At 36.5% G+C, this 27,885-nt stretch overlaps 2 protein-coding genes across 9 annotated transcripts in view; one reads left to right on the top strand and one right to left on the bottom strand.

The window, feature by feature from the left end:
- LRRN3 (leucine rich repeat neuronal 3) overlaps positions 1-15,083 on the top strand; it is a 48,572-nt gene extending 33,489 nt beyond the window's left edge. For both annotated transcript variants that reach the window (XM_080394182.1, XM_080394181.1), the window contains exon 2: positions 122-15,083. In XM_080394182.1, coding sequence (XP_080250308.1) covers positions 473-2,599 — 2,127 coding nt within the window. In that variant the 5' untranslated portion in view covers positions 122-472 and the 3' untranslated portion in view covers positions 2,600-15,083. The remainder of the gene's footprint in view (positions 1-121) is intronic.
- Positions 1-27,885, bottom strand: part of IMMP2L (inner mitochondrial membrane peptidase subunit 2) — a 483,477-nt gene that overhangs the window by 277,021 nt on the left and 178,571 nt on the right. The window lies entirely within an intron of this gene.

Genomic DNA, 27,885 nt, shown 5'->3' with positions numbered 1-27,885 from the left:
GGCACCACAGTAATTTTCTTTTCTTACTTGCAATAATTAACATTAGAGAGCAAAAGATAACTAAATTAATTTATAACTTTATAGTTCCTTATACTAATTATTTCCTGTTCTTATATTTTAGGTCATCCTGTCACTCCTGCAAACACTAATCAATCATGGGATTTGAAGTTAATACTACTAAATAAATGAATTGCTTAATCTCCTATGACCATCTATACATACTTCATCTTCACAAAGCTTATCAATTTTATGTCATCAAGGACAGAGTGACCTTCATTTCCACAAAATGCCTCTTACTACTGGACAAGTTGGTTACAAATTTATCACTCATCCTCACGAAGAAAGTCCTTCACGATCATCATTTGACAAATGCAAGTGTGTGTTTTATCAATTGACCAGGTCATACTAATTTCCAAAACTTTAATTGTGGAATACTAGAGGGCCTGTTACTTTTCTGAACTTTTGAGCTAAGATGAAGGACATGCAACTCAAAATTAATTTTCTACTTGGCATATTTATCACTGCACTAGTACAAGCTGTGGGAAAAAAAGCAGACTGCCCAGAGTCATGTATATGTGAGATCAGACCATGGTTCACCCCCAGGTCTGTGTATATGGAGGCTCCAACAGTGGACTGTAATGATTTAGGCCTTTTTCATTTTCCAGCCAGACTGCCTGCTGACACCCAAGTTCTACTTCTACAGACAAATAATATTGCAAATATTGAACATTCAGTAGACTTCCCAGTGAATTTAACTGGTCTAGATTTATCTCAGAACAATTTATCCTCAGTGACTGGCATTAATCTTAGAAAGATACCACAGCTGCTTTCAGTGTACCTTGAAGAAAACAAACTTACTGAACTCCCTGAAGAATGTCTCTCTGGACTCCACAATTTACAAGAGCTTTATATTAATCATAATCTGCTTTCTGTGATTGCACCGGGAGCTTTCATAGGCCTCAATAATCTTCTCAGACTTCATCTCAATTCGAATGGTCTTCAAATGATCAACAAGAAGTGGTTTGAAGCTACTCCTAATCTTGAAATTCTCATGATTGGAGAAAACCCAATAATCAGAATAGAAGACATGAACTTTAAGCCTCTTATCAATCTGCGCAGCCTAGTTTTAGCAGGAATAAATCTCACTGAAATACCAGATAATGCTTTGGTTGGCCTTGACAATTTAGAAAGCATCTCCTTTTACGACAACAGATTTGTTAGAGTGCCCCACATTGCTCTTCAAAAGGCTACAAATCTTAAATTTCTGGATCTAAACAAGAATCCCATTAACAGAATACGACGAGGAGATTTTAGCAATATGCTGCACCTAAAAGAGTTAGGAATTAATAACATGCCTGAACTGATCTCTATAGATAGTCTTGCTGTTGATAATTTGCCAGATTTAAGAAAAATAGAAGCTACCAATAACCCCAGATTATCATACATTCATCCAAACGCATTCTACAGACTTCCCAAGCTGGAATCCCTCATGCTAAACAGCAACGCGCTCAGTGCCCTGTACCGCAGTACAATAGAATCCTTGCCTAACCTCAAAGAAGTCAGTATACACAGCAATCCCATTAGATGTGATTGTGTAATCCGTTGGATTAACATGAATAAAACAAACATCCGCTTCATGGAGCCAGAGTCACTATTTTGTGTAGACCCTCCCGAATTCCAAGGCCAGAATGTGAGAGAAATACATTTCCGCGAAATGATGGAAATCTGTCTCCCCCTGATAGCTCCTGAAAGTTTTCCATCTACTCTGGATTTAAAAACTGGCAGCCATATTTCCTTGCACTGCAGAGCAACAGCAGAACCAGAACCTGAAATCTACTGGATAACACCATCAGGACACAAACTTTTGCCTAACACTGTTTCGAATAAATACTACATTCATTCTGAAGGAACATTAGACATAAGTGATGTAACAGAAAATGAAAGCGGCTTATACACATGTATAGCAACAAATTTAGTTGGGGCAGACCTAAAGTCAGTCATGATCAAAGTGGATGGCTCATTCCCTCAGGACAGCAATGGATCTTTGAATATCAAAATAAAGGATATAAAATCTAATTCTGTTTTGCTTTCATGGAAAGCAAGTTCTAAAATTCTGAAGTCCAGTGTTAGATGGACAGCCTTTCTGAAAGCTGAAAACTCTCAGGCTGCACAGAGCGCTCGAATACCATCTGATATAAAGGTATATAATCTTACACATCTAAATCCATCAACTGAATATAAAATTTGTATAGATATTCCCACTGTCCATTCACAGAATAAGAAACAATGTGTCAATGTAACCACAAAAGGACTGGACTTGGCAGTGAAAGGCTATGGAAAGAACAATATAATAGGTTTCATTGCTTGCCTTGGTGCTCTTTTGGGAATCATCTCTGTGATATATCTCTACAGCTGCATCTCACAAGAGATGAACTATGACACTGGACACAGCTATCTAAAGAATTACCTGAAGAAACAATCCTTTTCACTCAATGAGCTTTATCCTCCTCTAATCAGTCTTTGGGATATGGGCAAAGGAAAAAGCACAGCAATGGAAGTAAAAGCAACTGTAATAGGTGTACCAACCAATATGTCATAAATACATCAGTATATCACTTAACTTCTGAAATAAAAAGCACATGACTGCATTTGTGCTGAACAAAATGTCAACAGGAAAAAATATTTCTTTTAGGAATTGGATGCCTGGACTTCGCTGCTGCTGACAAATGGGAATATGTACTGACTCAGCAAAAGAGAAGAATTTTAACTGGCTTCTAAGGGTATTTACCAACCAAATACAATTAAATTCATTTTCTAGAACTTTCACAGGACTTTTAAGTCTGGAATACAGTGCAAGTAGCCAAGAATGTTTTCTGTATTTTTTTTTTTTAATTATTACATAAAAGTAGTGGAACTGAGCAATACCTCCTCCTGTGCTGTATTACACACACTAGCCACGAGTTTTTGCAGTGAACAGATATACTAGGATTGACACATGGTGTAATGAAATGGGCAAATTCTGTAGAGTAGACACAGTGAGTATGTGAATTTTTTTTATGAGGAAAATACATTTTTGATTAAAATCAAAACAGGTTTTGCCTTGTTTGTTTCTTAAAAAATACATTCTGGGAGCTTTTGTCTGACAATAAAGTAACTCATTCTAATGTCTGGTAAGATATCTCCTTAAATATTCTTCTGCTAAAATACCAGTCTGAGCACATAGGACATTTTTGCTGGTTTTAGGCTGTATAACTGCAACAAATAACACAACAAATATTTTAGTAAATTACTTACCCATAATAATAGTAACAACCATATTTTACACATTGCTTATTGTGGGAGGAAGAAGAAAGAAGGAGGGTGGGAAGGAGACACCAGACTGACAGGGAAAAGGAATGTTAGCTATTGATAACAGCAAGGTTTTAGCTGCTTTGGTATTTTCCCAGGAGCCTGAAAACTAAACGCAATGTTTAGACTCAAATCATATAAATCCAATATTTTGTCTTCAGTCAAAAGGCCAATTCAGTTATTAGTAACGTCTAAAGGCTGGCCATACAGGGAATTCTGATAGCTTGAACAGTTTAAATGATATTAAGGTTTTCTTTCTGGACCTGCAGACTTTCATTCAGCAATAAAGACTGACTAGTTTATAAAGCTCCTCAGCTTTCAATGTAACAATGTAACAAGTAATAAATGACTGACAGAATGATTATTAGTAGAAATGAAATGAAACAAAATGAAAAGAGAACACTGAATACCTGACTACTTATATTGAAGCTAAAGTTCTCATGGGAGTAGGACTGTGCCCATAAGCAGCAAATGCGCGTGAGAAGCTGCTGATCAGAATGTTGATTACAAACTAAACCCTGTTCTGTTAGGATGGAAGAAGTGACTACTATCCAGTAGAGACATCTGACCATTAAAATATCTGATGAAAATAAGTGGCACCTCCTGATACAGAAAGCAACAGCAAAATTGTTATTTTGGTTCATATATATGAAAACAAATATGAAGAAAGAAAATATCACTGAATATTGTGCTTAAGGAAGTAAATATTCACAGAATGCATAGGTGGCTTGAATTACAGAGTAAAAGTAGGAGTAACAAACATTTCCTTTAAGTCTTTAGCTGACTTTAACATTTTTTAAACTCTATAATAATAATACATTTTATCTTCCTAGACTTGGTTAAAGGAAACGTTTCTGTGGAATCACTGACAGTATTTCCGTAGATAGAAAAAGGAGAGCTATTTCTTGTAATAGACATTAACTTTTCCACTTATTTACCGTTTGCTCCGTATTTTTAAAATGTTATTGGTCTACAAGCACTTATAACATACAAAAATAGTTTCATTTTACCTAGTACCAATGAATAGCTTGCTTTCATGTTAAAGATGCCCTTTTCCTAGTTAAATCCCAGGATTTTTAAATTATGTAAAGGTAATTTTCAAAGTTGTTAAAGGCAGAAAGAAGAACCTGATACTAATTTTAAACCACCAAACTTGGGATACTCATAGAGTCGGTACGTTTCGCTGAACGAGGAAGTTTACCAACCCGACAAATCGCTGTCGCACGTAAAGGCCCATTGAAAGGGGCCGCGGGCGCTGCAGTGGAGGGACCGGTCTCAGCACCGGGGACAGCTCCCACAGCGGCGCGTGCCTCGAGGCGCCGTCGCCCAGGTGGGACCCACCACCGAGCAGACACCGCAGCTGTCAGCAAGAACCTGTAGGTATATCTTGCAGGTTTAACTTTGGAATCGAGCTACATTTAGACTTTACAACTCTTGGAGCTTAGAAATGAGAATCTGATTTTTTTTACAGTCCAAAACATCTCTGCACGGTATTATAAAACAGCAAATGAATACAAGTCTAATGGGGAACACTGATAAGGAGACTTTTTCCCCCTCACAGAGTAAGTATAGGCTTTATTTACTTCATTTAAATACCTCACTAAAAGTTTTTGTTGATGGATAATATGCATTTTTATGTAGAAGGATTCTCATACTAAACTTTTGAGAGCTGAAACGTAACTAGATCTATCTCACAAATATTTGAATTGTTCTACACTTTTATACTGATATCACATTAAAATATACCATACATTTTAAGAAATGGATTATCCTGTTAATTGCTAAGATGTGAATTATTTCCTTTATATCCCAAAGAAGATAAATATAACTGCATTTGCTTAAAGTAGCTTTCAACCCTCTCCTCACATTACCTTGATTAAGCCATTTTCCAACTTTATAACTTCCTTTCTCTGAAAGTATCTCTGAAAGAATATGCTCAGCTTTTGTTTTCAACATACCAACAAGATGCATCTTCTGTAACTATCACTGAGTAATATTATTTGTCCAAATATGCTTCACTGCTATCATGCATAAGTGAAACTTTAAGAAATACTAGAAAATGCCCTTAAGAAGAGGGTCAAAATTGCCACCACAGTAAGTTATGAGATTATGAAATTTTTAGTGACTCATAGAAAAAAACTTTGTGATTTGGTAGGGGTGCTTAACTGATGGGGTACAAAGAAGGCATACAACTGCAATAATGAGAATGGAGATAATCCATCAAAGAGTTCTCACTCTTACCAAAGGATCTGCAGAAAGAAATGCTTACAGATTTAATTACAGCTTTAAAAATACATACTTACTAGCACATTCAAGTTAACATGAAGATCAATTTGTTCATGAACTTATATATCAACAGCATTACAATTCTTCAGTATTATACTAAGGTTCTAAACACCTTTACATATATATTTTACACATTGCTAATAGAAACGTAAGTTTAGTGCTATTTTTTTGATCAGTTTCTGTTTACTGTAAGAACATGTAAAAGGCAGAAGTATGTTGAAGGCAAGGCCATTTAAATCCACTTAAAAATAGATTTCAACATGTATATTGATTAATGAATGTTTGTTTGATCCTTTTGTTATATACACTTCTCTGTGTGTGTGTGAAGTACTTCTGTTATCAATACGTTAGCCTGTCTGCAGACCTTTATTTCATTATATCTGTATTGCATTATTTTATCTACTATACAAAAGTTTATCTGGTAGAACACACGGCAATGCTAACAATGGCAATAGTGTGAACCACCTACTATCCATATAAACATAACATCCTTAATATCTACACAGAAACATCTCCATTATATTAGCCTAACAAATCTCTAAGAAGGTTCATTATTTCTCCATGACCAAAGACATTCTTCATGTTAAAATCCCCATAGAAGCTGCAGGCAAGCAGTGGGATACTTGTGTAGCTGTGTGTAAAAATGGATAGCTGTTTCTTCGACAGATATACTACTCTATAAACCTGAGGGTCCTTAGGAAGTAATAAATCCACCTTTTAGCTTTAATAGCTTAGTGTATATTTAACACACATCACTTCACAGATATATGATGAAAAAATCTAACAACAAGAATCCGTTAAAAAAAGTATAAGAAGAACTGCATAACAGTGCTATAGTATACTTTTTAATAATCTCTGCATTTACAGGAAGGTTGTTTTTTCCACACAAGGCACAGGGCTAAAATTTGGGATTTCCTCACAAGTTGAATACACCAGTTTTCTCCTACTCATTCAAAGTATACAGTCACATTAACACCTCAGTCAAAGATCAGTATTTCCTTTAGTAGGAATTCTCTACTAAAATAGAGAAAGTAAGGAAAGTAAATGGAAGAATATTTGCATACAGAAATAACTTCTAAGAATGTAACAGACACGGTAAATGATCGCATTCTTCCTTCCAATGATTATCCATAAAGAGACTACAAAACCTACAGATAATACTGAGTTCTAAGCATTACTCTGAATACAGGACTATTCTCATTGTGTGTCCTGGCTAGAGCTCAGGTGAAAACAGAAATGCTGACAACAGCTGTACATACAGGATATAGTGTACCATAGCTCAGTGCTAAATTACGGGTCAAGGAAGGCTATAGCTCCTCCTGTCCTCAATACCACTTCCTGCTTCAAAATGCCTACACATGAGACAAAATTACTTTCCAAGCCATCATCGTGAAATATACTGGTTGATTCCTTTTGACAGTCCAATCCAGCTTTCCTCTTTATCTCCATATGTCATGCAGATTTACACTCTTTCCCAGGACCAATGCAAGTATAGGATCCCACCGTGATGTTTGGCATAACATATCACCCTGAGACTGCCTGTCAGTACTTGCACAGTGTGGAATTCATCAGACAACGTTGCTAATAGCCATATAGACAGCTCTCAGGTTCACACAGCTAAGTAAGCAAACATGAAGAGTCCCATGTTAATTACAAGTTATTCATAGGTGATCCCTTCAGTTCAAACTATTGCTGCAGATGAAAAAGCAAATAAAAATTGGGTTGTTATGGAAGCATGCACTTATTTCACTCTCCAGCACTTAAGATGACCTGAGAGCTAGGTACCACAACAAGGGCCAGCAAGGCAATAAAAGTCTCTTTTATCAACAGAAGACAGAGGACAAGGAAGAAATCAAGATACAAAAATGAACCTATTTATATTCTTTTTTAAAGGACTAATCTCACTAAATATGGAGTCTAATGACATCACAACAGTGGAAAAAAAGATGAACAAAGTAATTTAAGTCTACCAACTACACCACCTGGATCACTAGACCTCAAAGGATAGATAAATAAATGAGAAGATTATCAATGCGAGACAAAAAAAAAAAAAAAAAAAAAAAAAAGTGAGGCATTCCTGAACCAAGGTGTGCAACAGCATCAACAACACAAAACTGAGTAGAAACTGAATGATGTTTTTCAAGTTAACTGAATAATAAAGAAACACAAAAACAAAACTCAAAACTTTCCTGATAATTGGTTAGCTGTGCTTCAGAACCTCAACAGAGAAGAAGGAACATCCTGCTTTTAGAAGCAGAATAAACATGGGCTTTGCACTGGTCACAGACAGAGAAACCTCGAAGAAAAGATATCTAAAACTAATTTTGAAAAAGCAGTGATAATATTCTTCATCTATACACATTTCTTCCCATCCTAACCTAGATTCTATAAAGAAAGCATTTTGGCATTCATATACTACACTTTACAGGTCAAAGGGTTTACAGTTTTGTCACTTAGCATGTGAGCACAAGTCAGATTCCTTGAGATGGCTGTTGGGAATAACATTTGAGGGCAGAAACTTGTCAGAAAATCATATTTTTTTGTATGAAATTGCACTTTATGTTGTTAACATTTATGATGCCTTTTTGTTTCTGGCTCCAGCATGGATTTTATCTAGACTTAAAAACATACAGCTGAATACTTTATAGCACTGAAGAAACTGGGTTACTGGCTGAAGACAGCTAAAAGACAGTGCTTTGACATAATGGTGGAATGATTTTTTTAGGACACAGAACTGTATGATGAAGATCATCTATTTTGATATATTTAAACATTTAAATGGAAGATAAAAGAGGTACAAATAGAGTTAGAATTAACACTTCTAAATTGAATGCAAAGTGTCCCATAACTATGCAAAATAAAACACAAACATTTAAAGTTATTCTCGCTATAATAAAGCAACTGCCATCATTAAACTAGAGGTAGTCAGCTATGTCTTTCTTTACATATCAGGTAATCAAAGGATTAAATTAAATCAAACTGTTACTATCATTTATACTCTCTTTAGATTAATTTAATCTCACCTTAACATTTACTATAAAATGGGATAGGTGAATGTATATTACTTAGGTAGCTATTTAAAAAAAGCATTTTTGTCTAGTTAGACTACTGTATAATCAGCAATACAATGAAAACTTCAGAGAAATATTTATATAAATCCATTCTATATTACCTTGACACAACACACTAAACTGCAGTCATTTACATTTTATCAATTCACTACTGGCTTTGTGCTTTACAAAAATTAAATTGTTTACCAATCTTAAGTGTTAAAGTATTAAATAATTTATTTCATAAATTCTCTGCAGGTATTTAAGAGAAGTACAAGCAAACTAAATGCTATATTGAATATTCATGTGCCACACAATGTATTCCAAAATATGGAACAATGCTTTCTCCTAAAATATCTGCTTACACAAATTCACCTACCTTTACCTAGATTATATAACATATGCACACCACTACCTCAATTCCATTTCTTCTACAGCCATGTAAGAGGATTTCAATACTCAGGCTAGGATGAACTGTATCCCCAAGAGTTTCAGTCTCTTCGTTTGACAAGTCCAGAATATTACTGTCCACTGTAACAGCACTTATAAATATATATTTATATTATCATGTCCAAATCACTTTGTTGCCTTTCAGGCTGCTACTTTCCAATTCAAAATTACTTCTTTTTCCTCCTTCAAGGAGCTTCAGCCTCTCTCTCACCCTTCACATTTCTTCCATTCATTTAGCATTAATCAATGTGGGCATGCAGCACTACTTTTTAACTACTTTCTACTTCATTAATGTTTCATCTTTTTCCCAATCTCCTATGAAAGGTATTTCCAGAATATCCTTCTCTAAGCTATTTGTTTTAATTTTCTAATTTTCAATTACATCAAAAGAAGAACAGGAGAAAAAGCTGAATTGTTCTATGATTTGAGAATAAATTTCAAGTGTAGCCAAAGAAAAACAATCTGTGAGAACTCTGCAGTCTGTTCCCCCACCTACTTCAGCGGTCAGCTCTTCCTAAACAATATGTTTAACCAAAGCTCACTTTCTCTCCCTTGGTCTTAGAAAACCTGATTAAAATGAAGGATGTCCACTGCAGCTAGAGTCATTTAAGTTATTTCTAGCTTGTGTAATGTCTGGATTATTAGAAAGAAAACAGAAAGAAAATAATCTTATTATTCATCCAGGCTATCAAAAGCATATTACTATTTATAAGCATATACCAATAAAGACATTACACCAAGGCATATACACCAAAAAGGAAAGCTCCCCGCTGCCCTGAATATCAGTTAAATAATACTTTAGCATAAAAGAAACAAAAATGTATTGTCAAAGAGTTGTGGGTTTTTTCTTTACCACATCAAAAGGTAGGTAAGTGCCCAGCAGTACTTCCTCATACAGCAAAAGCAGTTAGGTCCATAACTTCCACTGAATTTAACAGATACTAGACACTGCCTGTTCAGGTGTTTTGGACATTTTGAAGCACGCCCCTGGATGATAAAAAAAGCCTTGCCCCATTAACCTATCTATCTGACTGATGGCCCACAAAAATTTGCATATGCATGTCTCTAGTGAAGCAAATATAAAAGCAATGTACATAATTCATTTAATTGAAACATTACATATATTTTTAATTAAGACAAAATGGGAAAAGAACAGTATTATTTATTTAAAATGCTTAGAATAGAATACTTTGTGCAGAGCATCTGTTTCAGGATTATTAAATAATTCAATATCCAGCAAAGAAATATTGGATAGTCTAGAACTTTAAGTACCAGCAAAGGAATGTTTTCTGTGTTCAGATATTATCTAATTACAAACAAAAGTAATATGCTATACATATTCTAAATCACATTACGTTAAGATACCACAAATAATAAAGGTTTCCCTCAGATTCTTATTGCTCCTGACCTAAAAAGTTTGAAAGAGCTTGCTCCTGCTATTCATCTCTAACTATCAATTATCTTCCTTCAGGATGTCTTAGGTTTCGGCTTGTCTTCTTCCTCTTTTTGTCTTCTTCATTTGAAAATTACCTTTGGCTTCAATTCCCTGCCTTTGTATGACATGCAACATCATTCTCCCACTACCATCATCTTTTTTTTAACATCTTCTTTTGCTTATCAACCTGGCACAGAACTCCACTTTTCCCTTCCCAAAATTAATATTCTATCACATTGGATGTGTATAAAATAATCTAAATTCTTCTTGCTAGAACACTTACATTAAATATGCCAAACTATGTATAATGAGATGACTTTTCAGTGAGTAGGGGTTTACTTTAATCAAGAGTGTGGAAACTGTCTCATAAGTATTGAGAAAATAGAAAATCTAAGGAAGAAAAACAGAATACCTAAACCAAAATATGGTAGATTACAAAATTTACCATTGCTAACAGATCAAGTGCAGACTATGTAAGTATTGCAAATAAAAGTGAGGAAATATCAGAAACAAGATACTCAATGATAGATAAGTCAGTGGTAAAAACAAATTATTACATAGGATGATAGAAATATTTCATGGGGGGAAAAAAAAAACAACAAACCAAACAAAAACAAACAAACAAACAAAAAAACACCAGAAAATAAGAGAGCTGGAAAAATGTGGCCAAAGAGGAAAAAATTGCTAAGAGATCAAGTTCACAACAGCATCAAATCAATAAATATAAGGAAAAAGAAGATGAATGAACAAAAAGGTGCTACAAGTAGTCTTAATGATGGTAGAAGAGAAAAGCAGGGTAGAGGACAGTTATAGGAAAGACTGTCGGAAAGGAACAAGTTAAGACACTCAAGTGTAATAGCCCATCCTGGTAACACAAGTATTAAAGGCATCAAAAGATGAGTCAGTAGTTGGAAGCAAATTTGGAACAAGAGAAAGTTACAGTATTATCATTAATTTTTCTCAGTTTTTGTTAAAGAGATGAAGAAACAGCCAGTGAAAACAAGTGATCTCGAAGATACCATGAGATATACATGTCCAGAAGTTTCAAATGAAGACAAGACTTAACAAGAATGGGGGAGAAGGACAAGACAGCAGCAGTATCTGCTTTGATTTGTCCAAAATATTTAGTACAGAAAAAGACTGTTAACAAGCCCGACCTTCTGACTATTTTAAAATCAACAGGAAAAAAACCATGCTTAGGAGACAAATTATAATTTCCATACCTTATGATTCATAATTCACCAGTTGTCAAGCAAATAGTCACAAAACTAATTGAAAAATAAGTACAAAAAATACTTATTAGAAACTGAAAAGAAGTAAGTGCTTTAAGCAATGAAGAGCATGCTTGGAAATTCTGGCTAAAATGAGGAAGGCAGATAAAACAGGTAGTGTCGTTTGGGGGGTTTCATCCAGAAGACAATTGAAAGCTATTAACACTGTTATTAAGCAAAGAAATCTCAGAGGGAAGGAGACACTACTAGAGACATACCTCTCATTAAAGACAATGTTCAGGGTCCAGGAGCTGCTTAACAGTATCAATTATATTGCCACTAATAACCAGTTAAGGTTTGTGGTTTTTCTAAACTTTACCAGAGCCACAGCAATTTTTATTGTTACTTTTAAGAAGCCTCAAAATGCTTTAAAACTAATTAATTCTAAAGGATTAACTAAAAAAAAAATCCATGTAAAGGCAATAACAAAAAACACTGGAATGTATTCAAGTTTGTTCTAAATCATAGGCAAAGCAACTGTATTCCACTAAGAAAGAAGCCAATCATTGTCACATAGATTAAAACTTTGAAGAAAAAAAAAAAGGGAAGAGCAGGAGCAGAGAGGAGAACAAAGAAAACACAAGCAATAAAATTAAGAGGAAAGACGGAAGACAGGAATGATTCCATTCAACGTTGTTAGAAAAGTTAAATATATTTAAGTTATATATGAAAATACTAATGTAAAAGAGGCATGCAGAACAGAGTAACAGAAACGTTTTTTAAAAAAAGGATTTTTTTAAAACCCATTTTTAAAAGTGTTAGTATAACTGAAAACTCAGTGAAAAGTTGGAAGTAAGAGAGACTGAGTAAAGTGTCTGTATGTAAAAACAGCTGATCTGCTGAGCCCCCAAGGATATATCTACAAATAAAGATTCATCTCAGATACAATTTGGAGAGATCTGAATTAGCAAGTCCATAAAGTGCTGTGCATCACTTAAAGGCTTTTACTAGCTTGGGTCCAAGTGCCTTTGAACATTCTTAGTCTGACAGAAAGGAACATTAGCTTAAAGTTGCTCGCACCAATCTGATTATCTTGGAAATATCCCACGTTCATATACCTAAATTGTATACACAAAGGTGCTAAAATACACAGTACTAGCCATGGTAGCTTGGGCAACATCACTCCATGCTCAAAGGGTAATGGTTAATGATTTGTACTGTTTAGAGGCCAATCACAAATGGTGTTCCTCAGGGGTCTATTCTGGGAATTACCCTGCTTGCCATCTTTATCAATGACCTGGAGGAGGAGACAAAATCCTTATCAATCTTACAACATTAATTTGGAGCATGTAGTCAAGATATTTGAGGACAGGGCAGGCTGCCATTTATAGAGATCTAGAAAGGCTGGTGAATTAGGCCAATAGGCTAACATGAAATTCAGCAAGAAGAGATGTCAAGTCCTGCGTCTAGGATGGCCTAACCCTTGAATGGCTAAAACCTTTAAGTGCCCCACTGGGGAGCAGCTCTGCTGAAAAAGATATGGGGGGTCCTAAGGACAACTGGCTAACAGTATACTGGGCTGTATTAACATGAGAGTAGCCAGTAGATTGAGGAAAACAATTATTCTCCTTTACTCAGCACTTGCTAGACCACCTGTTAGACCACCATAGTGCTTCTAATTCTGGCTCCCCACATGTCCCCTCATTCAAGACATTGATCAACTGGACTGAGCTTAGTGGAGGCTCCCAAGCTGCCAGGGGCTGGAGCACTTGCCCTAAGAAGAAAGTCTGAACAGCTGGACTTCTTCAGCCTGCAAAAAGAAGGACTGGGAGGAATAACCAGCAGCCTTCCAGTATCTAAGAGGTGACTACTGAAAAGAGCCAGGCATGTTACTGATGTGCACAGCAGAAGAATGAGCGATGACAATCATAAATTGTAATTAGGGGAGAGGGGCTTTAACTAGATAGAGAAAAAATAATAAATTATGAGGAAAATAATCTCAGGAACAGTATGCACAAAGATACTATGAAATTTCCATTTTTGGAGGTTTTCAAGATCCAACTGGACAAACCCATAAGCAACACCAACTGATTCATAGATTCATAATTAATGCTTTTTTGATCAGGAGGTTGAACTAGATGAATTATCTTCCACCCTGAATAATTACGCAGAGGAATTATATCCCCAGAGATTATACACGCAATGTAACCTGCTCAGGGAAGCATTAATATTGTATCTGAAATGACTCCAAAGTTTTTTAATTAGCAATATGCTTTTATTCCTTTTTCAGCAATTCAAAGAGTTCTTCATGCAGAGACGCTATACTTTGGGTAGGTTATTGAGCCTCTTAAATGTCTAAATTTTAAAACTGCATTCATAATGCAGATTGCTATTTTCATACCTTTTTAATATATGGGCATACTGTATTTCAAATATATGTAGTCTACTCTTTTGGACTAAATTCTTAGGAAATTTTCACATGCCTTTTTTCATATTCTACCATTTTCGTTGTGATGCTCCTTCTACATATCTAAATAGCATGATTTTGCATAAATGTAGAGCAACAGACTGTGAATCTGAAGGTAAGAATGTTTCCTCCTTTTTTTTCCAATGCAGACATGAGTAACTAGGTATAACTAGCAACCTATAAAAATTTCAGAATAAATCCATCAACATGGAAAAAACAAAGGACTCAAATTTCCTATCTCCTTCAGAAAAGAGTATGAATACGATGATCCAGAAAATCTTCCTTGTACTTTAATTATTTCCAGATTTCATTTCTTTGGGTCATGGTTTTGTTCTATACGTTCACAAAACCATAGAAGACTTTAGGGTTGGAAAAGACCTCTGAGATCATCAAGTGTAACTGTTAGACTAGCACTGACAAGTCCACCACTAAACCATGTCCCTGAGCACCACATCTACCTGTCTTGTAAATACCGTCAGGAATGGTGATTCCACCACCTCCCTGGGCAGCCTGTTCCAATGCTTGACAAACTTTTTGGTGAAGAAATGTTTCCTAACAGCCAACCTAAACCTCCTCTGGTACAACTGGAGGCCATTTCCTCTTGTCTTGTGTCTCATTATCTGGGAGACCTGTCCCCACCTGCCTACAACCTCTTTCCAAGTAGTTGCAGAGAGCAGCAAGATCCCCTATGAGCCTCCTTTTCTCCAGACTAAACAGCCCCAGTTCCCTCAGCTGATCCTCATGAGACTTGTGCTCCAGAACCTTCACCAGTTTTACTGCTCTTCTGTGGACATGCTCCAGCACCTCTACATCCCTCTGGTAGTGAAAGGCCCAAAATGTAAACAAAATGTATCTGAACAGTATTCAAGGTGAGGCCTCACCAGTGCTGAGTGCAGGGGGACGATCACTTCCCTCGTCCTGCTGGCCACACTGTTTTGGATGCAAGCCAGGATGCTGTTGGCCTCCTTGGCCACCTGGGCACCCTGCTGGCTCATGTCCAGCCAGCTGTCAGCCAGCACCCCCAGGTCCTTTTCCCCAGGCAGCTTTCCAGCCACTCTGCCCCAAGCCTGTAGCGCTGCGTGGGGTTGTTGTGACCCAAGTGCAGGACCCAGTGCTTCTCCTCCTTGAACCTCATACAGTTGGCCTTGTCCCGTTGATCCAGCCTGTCCAGATCCCTCTCTAGAGCCTTCCTACCCTCAAGCAGATCCGTGATCCTGCCCAATTTGGTGTCATCTGCAAACTTACTGAGGGTGCACCCAATCCCCTCATCCAGATCATTGATAAAGATGTTGAACAGAACTGGCCCCAATATCGAGGCCTGTGGAGCACTTGTGACCAGCTGCCAACTGGATGTAACTCCACTCACCACCACTCTTTGGGCTTGGCCAGCCAGCCAGTTTTTTTACCCAGAAAAATGTATGCCCATCCAAGCCATGAGCAGCCAGTTTCTCCAGGAGAATGCTGTGGGAAACGGTGTCAAAGGCTAAACTAAAGTCTAGGTAGACAGCACTCACAGCCTTTCCCTCATCTACTAAGCAAGTCACCTTGTCATAGAAGAACATCAGGTTAGTCAAGCTGACCTGTCTTTCATAAACCCACGCTGGCTGTGCCTGATCACCTGGTTCTGCTGTATGTGCTGTGTGATGGCACTGAAGATGATCTGCTCCATAACCTCCCCTGGCATTGAGGTCAGACTGACAGGCCTGTAGTTGCCCAGATCCTCCTTCTGGCCCCTTCTTGTAGATGGGGGTCACTTTGGCTAACCTCCAGTCAACTGGGATCTCTCCAGCTAGCCAGGACTGCTGATAAATGATTGAAAGTAGTTCAGTCATTCCTTCTTAATATTTCACTCTGTCTACAGGCTTGAAATTTCATTTCGATCAAGGATAATTCCTTTATAAGCAATGTCCCAGACTGTATGCCTTAACATGCAGTTTCACCACTATGATGACAGCACCATGAAATTTAAGAACTTAGAAAAGCACAGACTACTTTACATATCAAAATATTTTCAAAGTGTGCCTGAGGAAAAATTCAGCCCAAACAATGCCCTGCCCAGAGCTTTATATATAGTTCACTGGAAATGCTGTAATTAAAATAGTAAAATGGACAAGTGGAAAGAGTAGGTGGAAAAAGGAAAAAAAAAAAAAAGAAGATACAAAAAACCAAAAAACCGAGACAGAATCCATCTATTCCTTCAGGAAAACTGCCAGAAATAAGGCCATAGAAAGTGCAGGAGAAATCAAGACATTCTGTCACAAATGAGAAAGCTGGTAATAAGTAAAGCTTATAAATGGCTATGAGATAACATGATTGTCTATTGGGAAACAAGGAACACAACAGAAAATAAATTTTCTGGTAAGCTAAAGCTACATATATATAAAGTTCTTATTATTAAGCAATCGATTAACAATCAAGTATATACATAGGAATACAATGATAATTATGTTGAAATCACAAGCTTGCCTATCTTGGTATCCTGTCTCTGACAATGTTCAACAGAAGATGCCTGGTGAACAGCGCAGGAGCAGGGTGACTATCCATGACACTTTTTCCATAACACACCCTACCATCTCCTTGAATTTCTAGACCTCAGAAACTTCCTTGCCCAGGGGAACTTTCATGTACATTCATGTTTACCAGCCTTTCATGGACACTTGAAAAACTCTCAGCAGTTTTTTAATCTATGTAAGTGTTTAGCATTCAAAGCATCTTCCTGATGTGCCAATGAGCTCTAATGATGTTTTAAAACATGCTAAGGAGGTATGTGATTTCTCTGCAGCCAGATGCAATTAAAGAAGCTTTTACTTTTTAGTAAACACAGATGGATCAAAACATTTTTCCTTTTAACTAAAGAATCAACTTTCTCAAATATTTGGTAAAACTTATGTTAGCATTCTAATGCAGCTAACATCGTGATAGGGGTAGGTGGAGGAATCCTAATCAGTGAATACAAAGTGCACTAAATCAATACTCTTGACACCATTACAGAATTAAGACTGTTGTCCCTGGTCTGAAACCCACTAAAGGTGACTCAAGGAAAGAAACCATCTCTCTAAACACTTGGCAATCTAAAGGTGATTATGATCTAAAGAGGTGTTAAGATTTATTCAGGGATAGAGAGGAAAAAGAATTTCAGGATTGTGTAAAATTTATTATGGGATGTTTTAACCAGAAGGAGGAAAGGTAGGAGGAGAGAATCAAGCCAGATTTGGTAGGATTTGGTGGCTGGACATGAACTGGCAACATGTGTTCGCAGCCCAGAAAGCCAGTCACATCCTGGGCTCTATAAAAAGAACCCTGGCCAGCAGGTCAAGGGAGTTGATTCTGCATCTTTGCTCTGGTGAGACCTCATCTGGAGTACTGTGTTCAGCTCTGGGGCTCCCAGCACAAGTAAGACATAGACCTACACAAGCAGGTCTAGAGGAGGGTTGTGCAAATGATCAGAGGGCTGGAACGTGTCTCCAATGAAGAAAGGCCAAAAGCGTTGGTGTTCAGCCTGGAGAAGAGAACGATCCAGGGAGACCTTATAGCAGCCTTTCAATATATAAAGGGGGCTGGTAAGAAAGATGGAGACAAACTATTTACCAGAGTCTGTAGTGATAGGTCAAGGTGTAGTGGTTTTAAAATGAAAAAGGTAGATTTAGATTAGAACTAAGGAAGAAATTTTTTACAGTGAGGGTGGTGAAACACTGGAACAGGTTGTCCAGAGAGGTGGTAGATGCCCCATCCCTGGAAACGTTCAAGGTCAGGCTGAACAGGGCTCTGAACAATGTAATCTAGTTGAAGATGCCTCTGCTCATCACAGAGTGGGTTGGACTAGACAATCTTTAAAGATCCCTTCCAACCCAAATATTCCATGATTCTATGATTATTTTTTTAATACTGTGAAAGCTTGAGATTTTGATATTATAGTCAAAATAATATCTATAAAATGTACTAACAAGTACTAACACTTCACATTACTCTAGGGAATATCAAAAGTCTCAAAGATTGTTCATAGTTGTTAACAATTTGTTTAAATACAGTAAGGCAAAATAATCAGTAATATTTAATATTTTATCCTATTTACTTCATCTTTATAGAGATTTCACACTTCAATTGATTTGGAGATACTGGTAAAAAATCCTCTTCTGCAGTTAAGATGGCCAAGTTTCACTTTTAAAATATTTTCCTATTAAAACAGCCACTTTAATGTGAACTTTATATATAAATTTTAATAGCATATAGTGAAATGAATGCACAAGTTTCCAACCAAGTCTACAATACTGTAAAATCAATTGTTCTCTGAATGACTGCTCATATCTAGTCAGCATGAATTACTGGTCTATAAAGCACATGGATATTTTTCCCTTGTGTACAACACAATATACTGTATCTAGTTAGAAAAAGGAAAGATTCATACTTTCTACTGCCTATTCAAATTTTGTGTACTAGAAATCTCATTTTTCTAATTCTCAAGACGTTATACTGACAATTCTCCCAATTTTTATGAGCTACTAGTTAGCTTAGGCACCCTCGCTTTCTTCCTTTTATTTAAAACCAAAGGATTCCCAGTAATTTCATAGTAGAATGAGTCCTTCATAATCTCTAGCCTACTTATTACATATAAAAAATTCTAGATGCATATGTCTTATAGCATATGTTATTGTTACATATAATAACCAGTAACTGCTACAAATGGCAGAAATTACGAGATTGATTCCCATCTGAAAAACAACAAAACCAACAAAACTCAGCATGTAGGTTACTGCTACATTGCTAATTCATGTTAGCACTTCTTCGTAATTTTCTAATCTCGCATAAAATTTAGCATATACTTAGGCATGTGAGTGCCTATAAACTCAGACCCAGAGTGCTGTGGTGGTTGCATCACCTGCTTTATCAACTTCTGGTCAGAGCAGAAATCAAGCACCACTATATTCAATATGAGATATTTAAGTGTTCAAAAGATTCTGAGTTCATACATGCACATGCAGTGTTATGAAAACTTACCAAATAAATTTCTCATTCCTAAAAATTAGGAAATGCTCTATTTCACGCACACTAAACCCTCACAATTTACTTTACATAAAAGCTTCTTATGAACTATATGCGACTTGGAAAAGCATTCTGAGTAATACTGCAATTACTTATTCCACATGTATTCCTAGATTCAACATTAACATCAAAGAAATAATAGCTCTTACATTTATAGTCAGTTAAGCTACTATGAAACAACTATTTTTTCCTAAATATCAATATCATAGCATGATATAAAATTTCTGTATAAGAAAAGGACAAAAAAACAGGAGGGGGAAATGTCCATATTAGAAATTAATTAAATGTAATTACATGAGAGAATAGAGTTTTCTTTCTATATTAGAGAGTTTGAAAAGGTTAGTAAAATGGCTAACAACGACTATAAAATTAACTGCCTTAATTACTAGTCTAAAATTGAATGTTCAAAAAAAACCCTACCTTCTGTAGCACCTATAGGGATGCTACAAAAACTGAACTAGCCTTTGGAAACTGTTTCACTGAAATGGAACTCCAAAAAGGTATGAATTCAATGGTATCAGTTTAACTATCAATATGAGAGCTAAACAACACATTAAAAAAATAAATCCACAAAAGAAGCAATTTCATGAAACTTCTTCAGGCTTAGAATTAAAATTAAGCCAGAGGCAGATGTTATTTTGATTACCAAAGAGTGAGGTTCAAACCCAACACAGTTTTACAAATATCCCTAAATCTTTTCTCTGTTTTTCTGATATAGTGGCATACAATGGCTGCATAACACAACAGGTTTAGAATAGTGTTGCAAAAACCACAGTGTCTATTATCAAGATGACACAAAAAGATAATACTTGTTTGTTCTTGGGGATGGGTCTCAATTATCCGTCTGCATCTTTAGGATGTGTCTTATTTATTTCTTTTCATAAAATGACTACTTTATTGCAGAATCACTATACAGAAACCACTCATCATGAAACCAGATTACTACCTGTTACATAATAAGGAAAATTAATGGGAATTTCCTGCTAATCAGAGTTTAGCTTTTACTTTCAGTCAGTTTGTTAAAGAAAATCATTCAAACACTTGCTTAGGACTTTATATTAATAAAAAGCACATCTACTTACACAGCTGATGTGCTGAGAAAACACCCCCATATTTACCACCTAGTACACAATTTATTCTTCCTTTCCTCTGAAGATTGGCATTTATGTCATATCAAATGTATTTTTATTAATTCTATCTATGTATGTTTAAGAACACAGACTCAGATGCAGCTTCAATTAACAAGGGAGCTACACAGGCATAATACATCTGCTAAAGGCCCCTTAGTTTACAACTGCCAGTATATCCGAAATTGATGCAATTTGTCCTGGAAAAGAAGGCAGGAAGGATAAGCAAATAAAGACAGTATTTTATATCTGAGTAATTCTCCTCAGTATCAGTGATGCCCTGTGTTCCATAAGTACACATAATGTGAAAAGAAAGACAAATTAAATCCCTATGGTGCTTACAATTTTGTGACTTTTCAATTTCTTTGAAATCTTTGCTCTTGTGTTTCCAGAAGTAGCAATCAGCACAATTCAATTACCTTCCTTGTACCAAACATTATTTTTTAAGACTTCTCCAGAGAGCATTTTTATTCATCTACTGACCAAATGAAATAGTTGCAGTTTTTAAACCCTCTCATCTCAAGAAAATCTCTCCCTGTATTCAACACTCTACCTGACTATATGGTAATAGTAAATTTAATGAATTCACTTAGGAACGCTAATTTTACATTCCATTAGACTGCCTATTCACCTTGGCTGTTTTTCTGGAGTTCCTCAGTCTTCCATGGTACTAGCTCATTCAAATAATTTGATATTACATATAAGATTTGTCTCCTCTTCAGTAGCACCATTCCTAAACAGCCCAAACATTAGAACAAGATATTAATTTACAAAATTGTCATACTAAAAGAAGAACCCCTCAACTTGACTCCTTCATTTATCCAGTCTCTCCAGACTCATCTTAGAAATACCACCACAGTATCAGTACCACCTGTACAAAATCAATAACAATAAGGCAATTTGAATGGAGTCTGTCACATTTACTTGGGAATACTTAAGGTACCACTTAGTTTCAAGAAAGTCTTACTATAGAGATGAGTCATTTGTTTTTCTTAAATAACGCCAAAATTCAGATCCACTCTGTCTCTTCTGGAAGATTAAAATCTGCATTACTACATTTTTCTTAATTTGTAGTAAACTCATAATCATCAAAATTTCATAATGTTTTATGATTTGAAATGTATGTATTCATACAATTTGTGCTGGCCTGCTAGCAGCATTTAACAAAAGGCCAAATCTTGTTTTTCTGCTCCAGCTACAACTAGTTATTCAAGTAACCTATTTTTTTTTAACAAAGAAGACTTTGACAAAGAAACACAGAATTCTAACAGAAACTATTCTGCAACAGTAACTAACATGAAATTAGTACTCTGATCATAAACTAAAGCCATCATTATTGTTCTACTCTGTCCCTACTCTGCACACCAATTTATAATACCAAATAAGATGAAATATGTCATATACCCATGTCATGATTAGGGCGATAAATTTTAAAATTGCAGAAGATATATATATATCTTTTATTGTATAGAACAGCTAAATGAGAAAAAGCATCTGATGAAAGAAATAAATCATGTGTGAAATTCCTGTGAGAAAACAATCTACTTGCTTCCATAATGTATGTTATGTAAGCAGCCTAACCAATTACAGAAGCAAAAGGTGACCCCAGTTTACAGCTGTCACATCCTGATTAAGCCAAAATATGAGAAAAATCCTTTCTAGGTGCTATTAGATCTCAACTATAGTAAATATTTTCTAGCTCAATTTCCTGCAAAATTTTCTTGAATCACCCATTTTTATTATGGGCTTATCTATGGTTAAATTAACCCCAATATAAATATTTTAATTCAATCACTAAAATTAATATGTTGTCTCAGTGGGGAAAAATTAATACATTAATTTGATCTAAATTTACTGGAAATGAATCATAGAATAATTCTGATTGGTAGGCACCTGTGGAGATCATCCTGCTGAAATCATTGCTATCGATCAGACTGCTCATGGCCTTACCCTGACAAACTGAAAAAAATTATGAATTTGTTATATCATACGTCATCTTTGAATCCTTTATTCTAATTTTTAGATTCCTCAGGATACCTTGGATCATTAGTCATAGGACTGACCTCTATCATACTGGTGCACAGCTTGCTTTTTTTTATATATATCATTCTGAAGGAAACTATTATAGATAAACTGTTAGTCACACCAATTTATTTTTTTGTGCATGGGATAAAGAGCCTCCTTCTATTTGAAAGTACCAGAAAATTCAGAATTCAGCTTCCATTCCATACATTTCAAATTGTACTGATGGTTGCTATTTTTTACAGAAAGCAAAAAAAAGAGTTCTTCTCCACAATGGTGAGAGTATAAAAAGAATACAAAGCGTTGCTTATCTTAAAAAAGCTGTAGATTTATTTATTTATTTATTTATGTCATCAAGTGGTGAAAACTAAATAGCAATGTAGCTGTTTTATTAGGAACATGGATCTGCTTGAGGATAGGAAGACTTAGAGAGGGATCTGGACAGACTGGATCAATGGGACAAGGCCAACTGTATGAGGTTCAAGGAGGAGAAGCACTGGGTCCTGCACTTGGGTCACAACAACCCCACGCAGAGTACAGGCCAGCAGGACTAGGGAAGCGATTGTCCCCCTGTACCCAGAACTGGTGAGGCCTCACCTTGAATACTATGTTACATTTTGGGCCTTTCACTACCAGAGGGACGTAGAGGTGCTGGAGCATGTCCACAGAAGAGCAGTAAAACTGGTGAAGGTTCTGGAGCACAAGTCTCATGAGGATCAGCTGAGGGAACTGGGGCTGTTTAGTCTGGAGAAAAGGAGGCTCATAGGGGATCTTGCTGCTCTCTGCAACTACTTGGAAGGAGGTTGTAGGCAGGTGGGGACAGGTCTCCCAGATAATGAGACACAAGACAAGAGGAAATGGCCTCCAGTTGTACCAGAGGAGGTTTAGGTTGGCTGTTAGGAAACATTTCTTCACCAAAAAGTTTGTCAAGCATTGGAACAGGCTGCCCAGGGAGGTGGTGGAATCACCATTCCTGACGGTATTTACAAGACAGGTAGATGTGGTGCTCAGGGACATGGTTTAGTGGTGGACTTGTCAGTGCTAGTCTAACAGTTACACTTGATGATCTCAGAGGTCTTTTCCAACCTTAAACAATTCTATGATTCTATTATCTCAGGGAAAGTTTTCTCTTTCAAAAAGCCTTTTTAGCTAAATAGATTCAGCTCTAGTAGAGGTGGTTTTGTTACTGTATTAGGTAAACCTTCTCAGATAGTAGTAATTAAAACACTAAAGCCAACATAATGTTTATGTGCTGTACTTCTGCTTCATAGGTGAACACAAGCCATTAGTGACAAAGAAGGAAATGTTGGGGGGGGGGGGGGGGGGGGGGGGGCGCGCGGGAAATAAAACAAGCAAAATCTAAGACATAACTTCCCCATCTATAATGCCTGTGATCCAAAAGTGTTGGGAATAAGTCTTAAGAGACAAGACCTTCTCAAGCATAGTCAGTTCTCAGTCATCCATGTGGAAATAAGAAGCAACCTGTATAATCTATAACCTAATCTGGATAATCTGCTGGGGTTCCCCAAATCTTTGTTTTGGCTTCCTCACAAAGAAATCTAGGCATTGAAGAGGGTAAAGACCACAACCTGCAGCAAGGACACTGCAGGATGCACAAGGGACAGACACTTTGCCTCTTGACTCTATGCCAAATGAAAGCATCCATTTTGAAGCAGAACTTTGAAGTAGTATCGACATGTTTTTGCAGCACTGCATATAAGATAATATTGCCCTACAATCCTGAGTTGTTTGCACATGGAATGAGTTTGACCATTATCTTACAACACTACTAATAGATATTCAAAGTGATAAGTTACTGACATCATCTTGTCTAACCTCCTACAAATCACACCACTTCAGTCCTTAAGCTCAATTTACTGTTGAACTAGAGGCCACATTTAAAACAGTTTTTTTAATTAAAAAATTAAAATACAGAGAACTTTCTTTTTCAATGTTATAGTGCAGAGTCAAAAGGCCAAAATACAAAAAGGGCTTGCATTTTTAGCTTAACTTATAGGTGTATATGTTATGAAGAAAAAACTAATGAATATGACCTCCAAACAATGTCTACCACTATCTGTGACTTGAACCTCAGCAAAACCTTCCATTGAACAAATTTTTAAAAAGAACACAGCATATCTTTTAAAGAAAACAAATGGAGATTTGTTTCTAGGAGGAAGATTTAGAAAAAAGACTAATCAACACCTAATTTAGATTTAAACTGTCTTAAAGTATTACCTCACCATAGATAAAGAATTGAATTGTGTTTTGATTTATACCTAAGACATCACATAAAATGTTGAAAGACATTTTTCCTTTTTTTTTAATTTAGTGGGGAAGCTGATAGAAAACCTTTATTAGATAGCAGTTTCCTTGAAAGTCTGACAAACAGAATCAAGGACATCCATTGTCAGCAGAAATTCCATTGCTAATATCTGCCAGGCATTTTGTTTTGTTTTTTTTTTTGTCTCAGTCTTGCTTTCTAATGTTCTTTTCATCCAAGACAACTTCACTAAACAAAAACCTGAGGGTGGAACAAAAAGAAAAAATGTTTATACTTTAGCATAGTAAAATCAACTGAAGTTTACCTCCTTACCTGTACAATAAGAACTTTTTATTAAATATATCTAGAAAGCAAGTGAAATGAAAAGTAGAAAGGAGCTGTTTCTGTGTAAAACCCACACCATTTCAGGTTCCTGTCAGAAGATGCTTTCTTCTCTTCATTTTTCCTCTACCTGAACTGTGGTCTTCCTCTTTAGCATTTACACTCATTCCCTGTGTGTCCATTAAGTATGTTGCTAGGCAAACAGTCCAGTAGCAACTGTAAAACAGGAGGTTTGGATAGAGGCCAGTTTTATAGGTCACTACACTGTAAACCTTCACATCATTAGAGAGGAAACTAGTCTTGCTAACTGCAGTTATTAGGATGGGTATTCTTGCATTTCTCTGAAAAGACCGAGAGTCATCCATATCACGCTAAGTTTTCATTAATGGGTATTTCTAAATCAAAGGTATCAATAAGTAATATTTCCATATACTAGAGAGTGTAATTCTCTATTTACTGAATGTTTTAATACCACCTATCAAGTGTTTAGAAATAAGCCATAGGCATGTTAAACATGTACAATTACCATGCAAAAGACTTCTATCTTACTAACTTGAAGAGCATATACAATGTAACAGAGGACTTAACTCTAAGTAAGCAGTATGTATTGTGTTTTCTTTCTTTTTTCTAATAACAATAATTCAAAGCAGACCTATTCACACAAAATTAGCGAACTACCACAATCTGATTCAGGAACATTCCATCTCTTAGACTGACGTATTGTTTCTTTGCTGTAATGTATCATTACCTTGAAACAGAGCACATAAACTTCAGAGTGATCTTTATATTATTTCAAACAGAGAACATGGTCTGAGAATAGCAAACTGCAGAGTCCTGCTGATGGGACCACACTGCATTGTCATGTATAGGAACTGCTGCTCCAATTAGTAAGCTCACAAACAAATAAATATGGTCCCAGAAATGAGAAGATTTCAGTATCATTGTTCTTAGAAGCTGGAAATGCAGCAGTGAAAGCAGCAACAGTGAAAAATCAAGTAGAACGACAAGAAAACTGTATGGCTTGGACATCTATATGTTAAGGTTTCTTATTAGTTTGACATTGGCACAATTCTGAGCTGAAGAAACAATGTCAAGCAGAGCAAAATAAAAACACTTCCTCTGTGAAGTTTATACATTTAAGGGGAAAAAAAATGTGTTAAAATATATATTATTGTAACTGTATCATCATGAAACAAAAGTCAGTCAGAAAGCAAAGGAGTCATGATATCAACTAATTCTCTAAGTTTCTCTGTCCTTGTTTGTTCATTACCAGTAACTTTCTACGGCAGTAGAAGTGCACTAGTAATCTCCACCCTTTATGTTTTCAAGTACAAGAAAAGGAAAAATGGGTTTGGATGTAAGGAATAGAAATGCATAAACTGAAAGATCACCACTGTCAAAAGTACAGAGATTTAAGCAATGACAGTAATGCCATTTCTCATCACTATCAAGTGCAGGGAAAATACTGGTAACATTTTTCCCAATTAAGCCCTAGATAATCTTCTGTACTCCCTAATTTATTGGTCCTTGTATGATATTTTTCAGTCTTAACATGATAGTCTGTATATATTTACTTCTACGAAAGTGCAAAAAATTTTCAAGCAAAGAAACTGATTTTTATAACATTACTACAATCTTGAAAGGTTTAGAATTTGTCTACTTATCCTGTCATTCTTGAGGAAAAATATCATCAGACAAAGCTATGAGTGTTATTAATTTAAATTCTCTGATGCACATAAGTTTGAGCTTGAACAGGCAAGATGGTAACTTATCCTTCTAGTTTAAAAAACAACAACTTCCTTGTGTTATCTGGGCTTTTTCTGAAGCAAAATTCACAGAAGTAACTCATGACCTCTCATTGATTCTACTTCAGTAAATTCTTAAATCTATCTCATCTATGTACCTAAACAAAGATGCCAGAAGGGTTCATTAAAGAACCAGCTTTTACAAATCCCTGAGTGCTTAAAAAAGCCTGCTGGTACTAACATCATGTTTTTGAACTGCTCTTAAAAACTTGGCATTATAATTTGCTTTCAAAAGACAAAGATTAGGTACCAGATACTAGCAAACCATTTTTTTATATAAACCTCAGAACTACTACCAAATTGTTAAACTGCAGGACAAAGCCTAGTACCTGACATTTGTTAGTTTTATGGGAATGCTGTTAAGAAACTTGATTTACACATTGTGATGAAAAAGCAACATGGCATCTGTCTCTTAATGTGCACTTTAACAGCCATCAAACTCTTAGTGGTGCATTGGGTTGGTTTTGTAGACAGATGTCTGGGCCCTGAGAGCATCTGGCAGCCTTAATGTCCCTGCTTGCCCCCACTGGGGCTTCCCCCCACCCTGCCCACCAACCAAGAGCTCCCTTTCACCTCAGTCTGGGACCATCAGTCCCTGCCCCAGCGATGCTCATGGGTGGACTTTGGATCTCTATTGTAGCCTATGTCCAGCCCTGTTTCTGGTCCCACCAGCTTTTGCTGCTGACAGGACTCCTGTGATGGACCCTGGCCCTAGCTCATCACTTGCTGTGTGTGTGGCTGACACCAGATCCTGACTCTGCTCCCATGTCTGCACCCCTCAGCGAGGGCACGGGGTCTCCTTGGCTCATCCCCCAGGCAGAACTGCCCTGCTCTTGCTCTGACAGCAGGTACAGGAACATGCTTGTGTTAATTCATGACTTTACACGGATGATGAAGGCTTTGCTCTTAAGCCTGGACAGAGGGTAGAGCAGGGGTCCTCAAACTACGGCCCGCGGGCCGGATACGGCCCCCCAGGGTCCTCAATCCGGCCCCCGGTATTTACAGACCCCCCCCCCCCCGCCCCCCCGCCAGGGGTTGG

The sequence above is a fragment of the Falco punctatus genome, assembly GCF_963210335.1.
Source record: "Falco punctatus genome assembly, chromosome: 6".
Classification (NCBI taxonomy): Eukaryota; Metazoa; Chordata; class Aves; order Falconiformes; family Falconidae; genus Falco; species Falco punctatus.
This window is presented reverse-complemented; position numbering and strand designations above follow the sequence as displayed.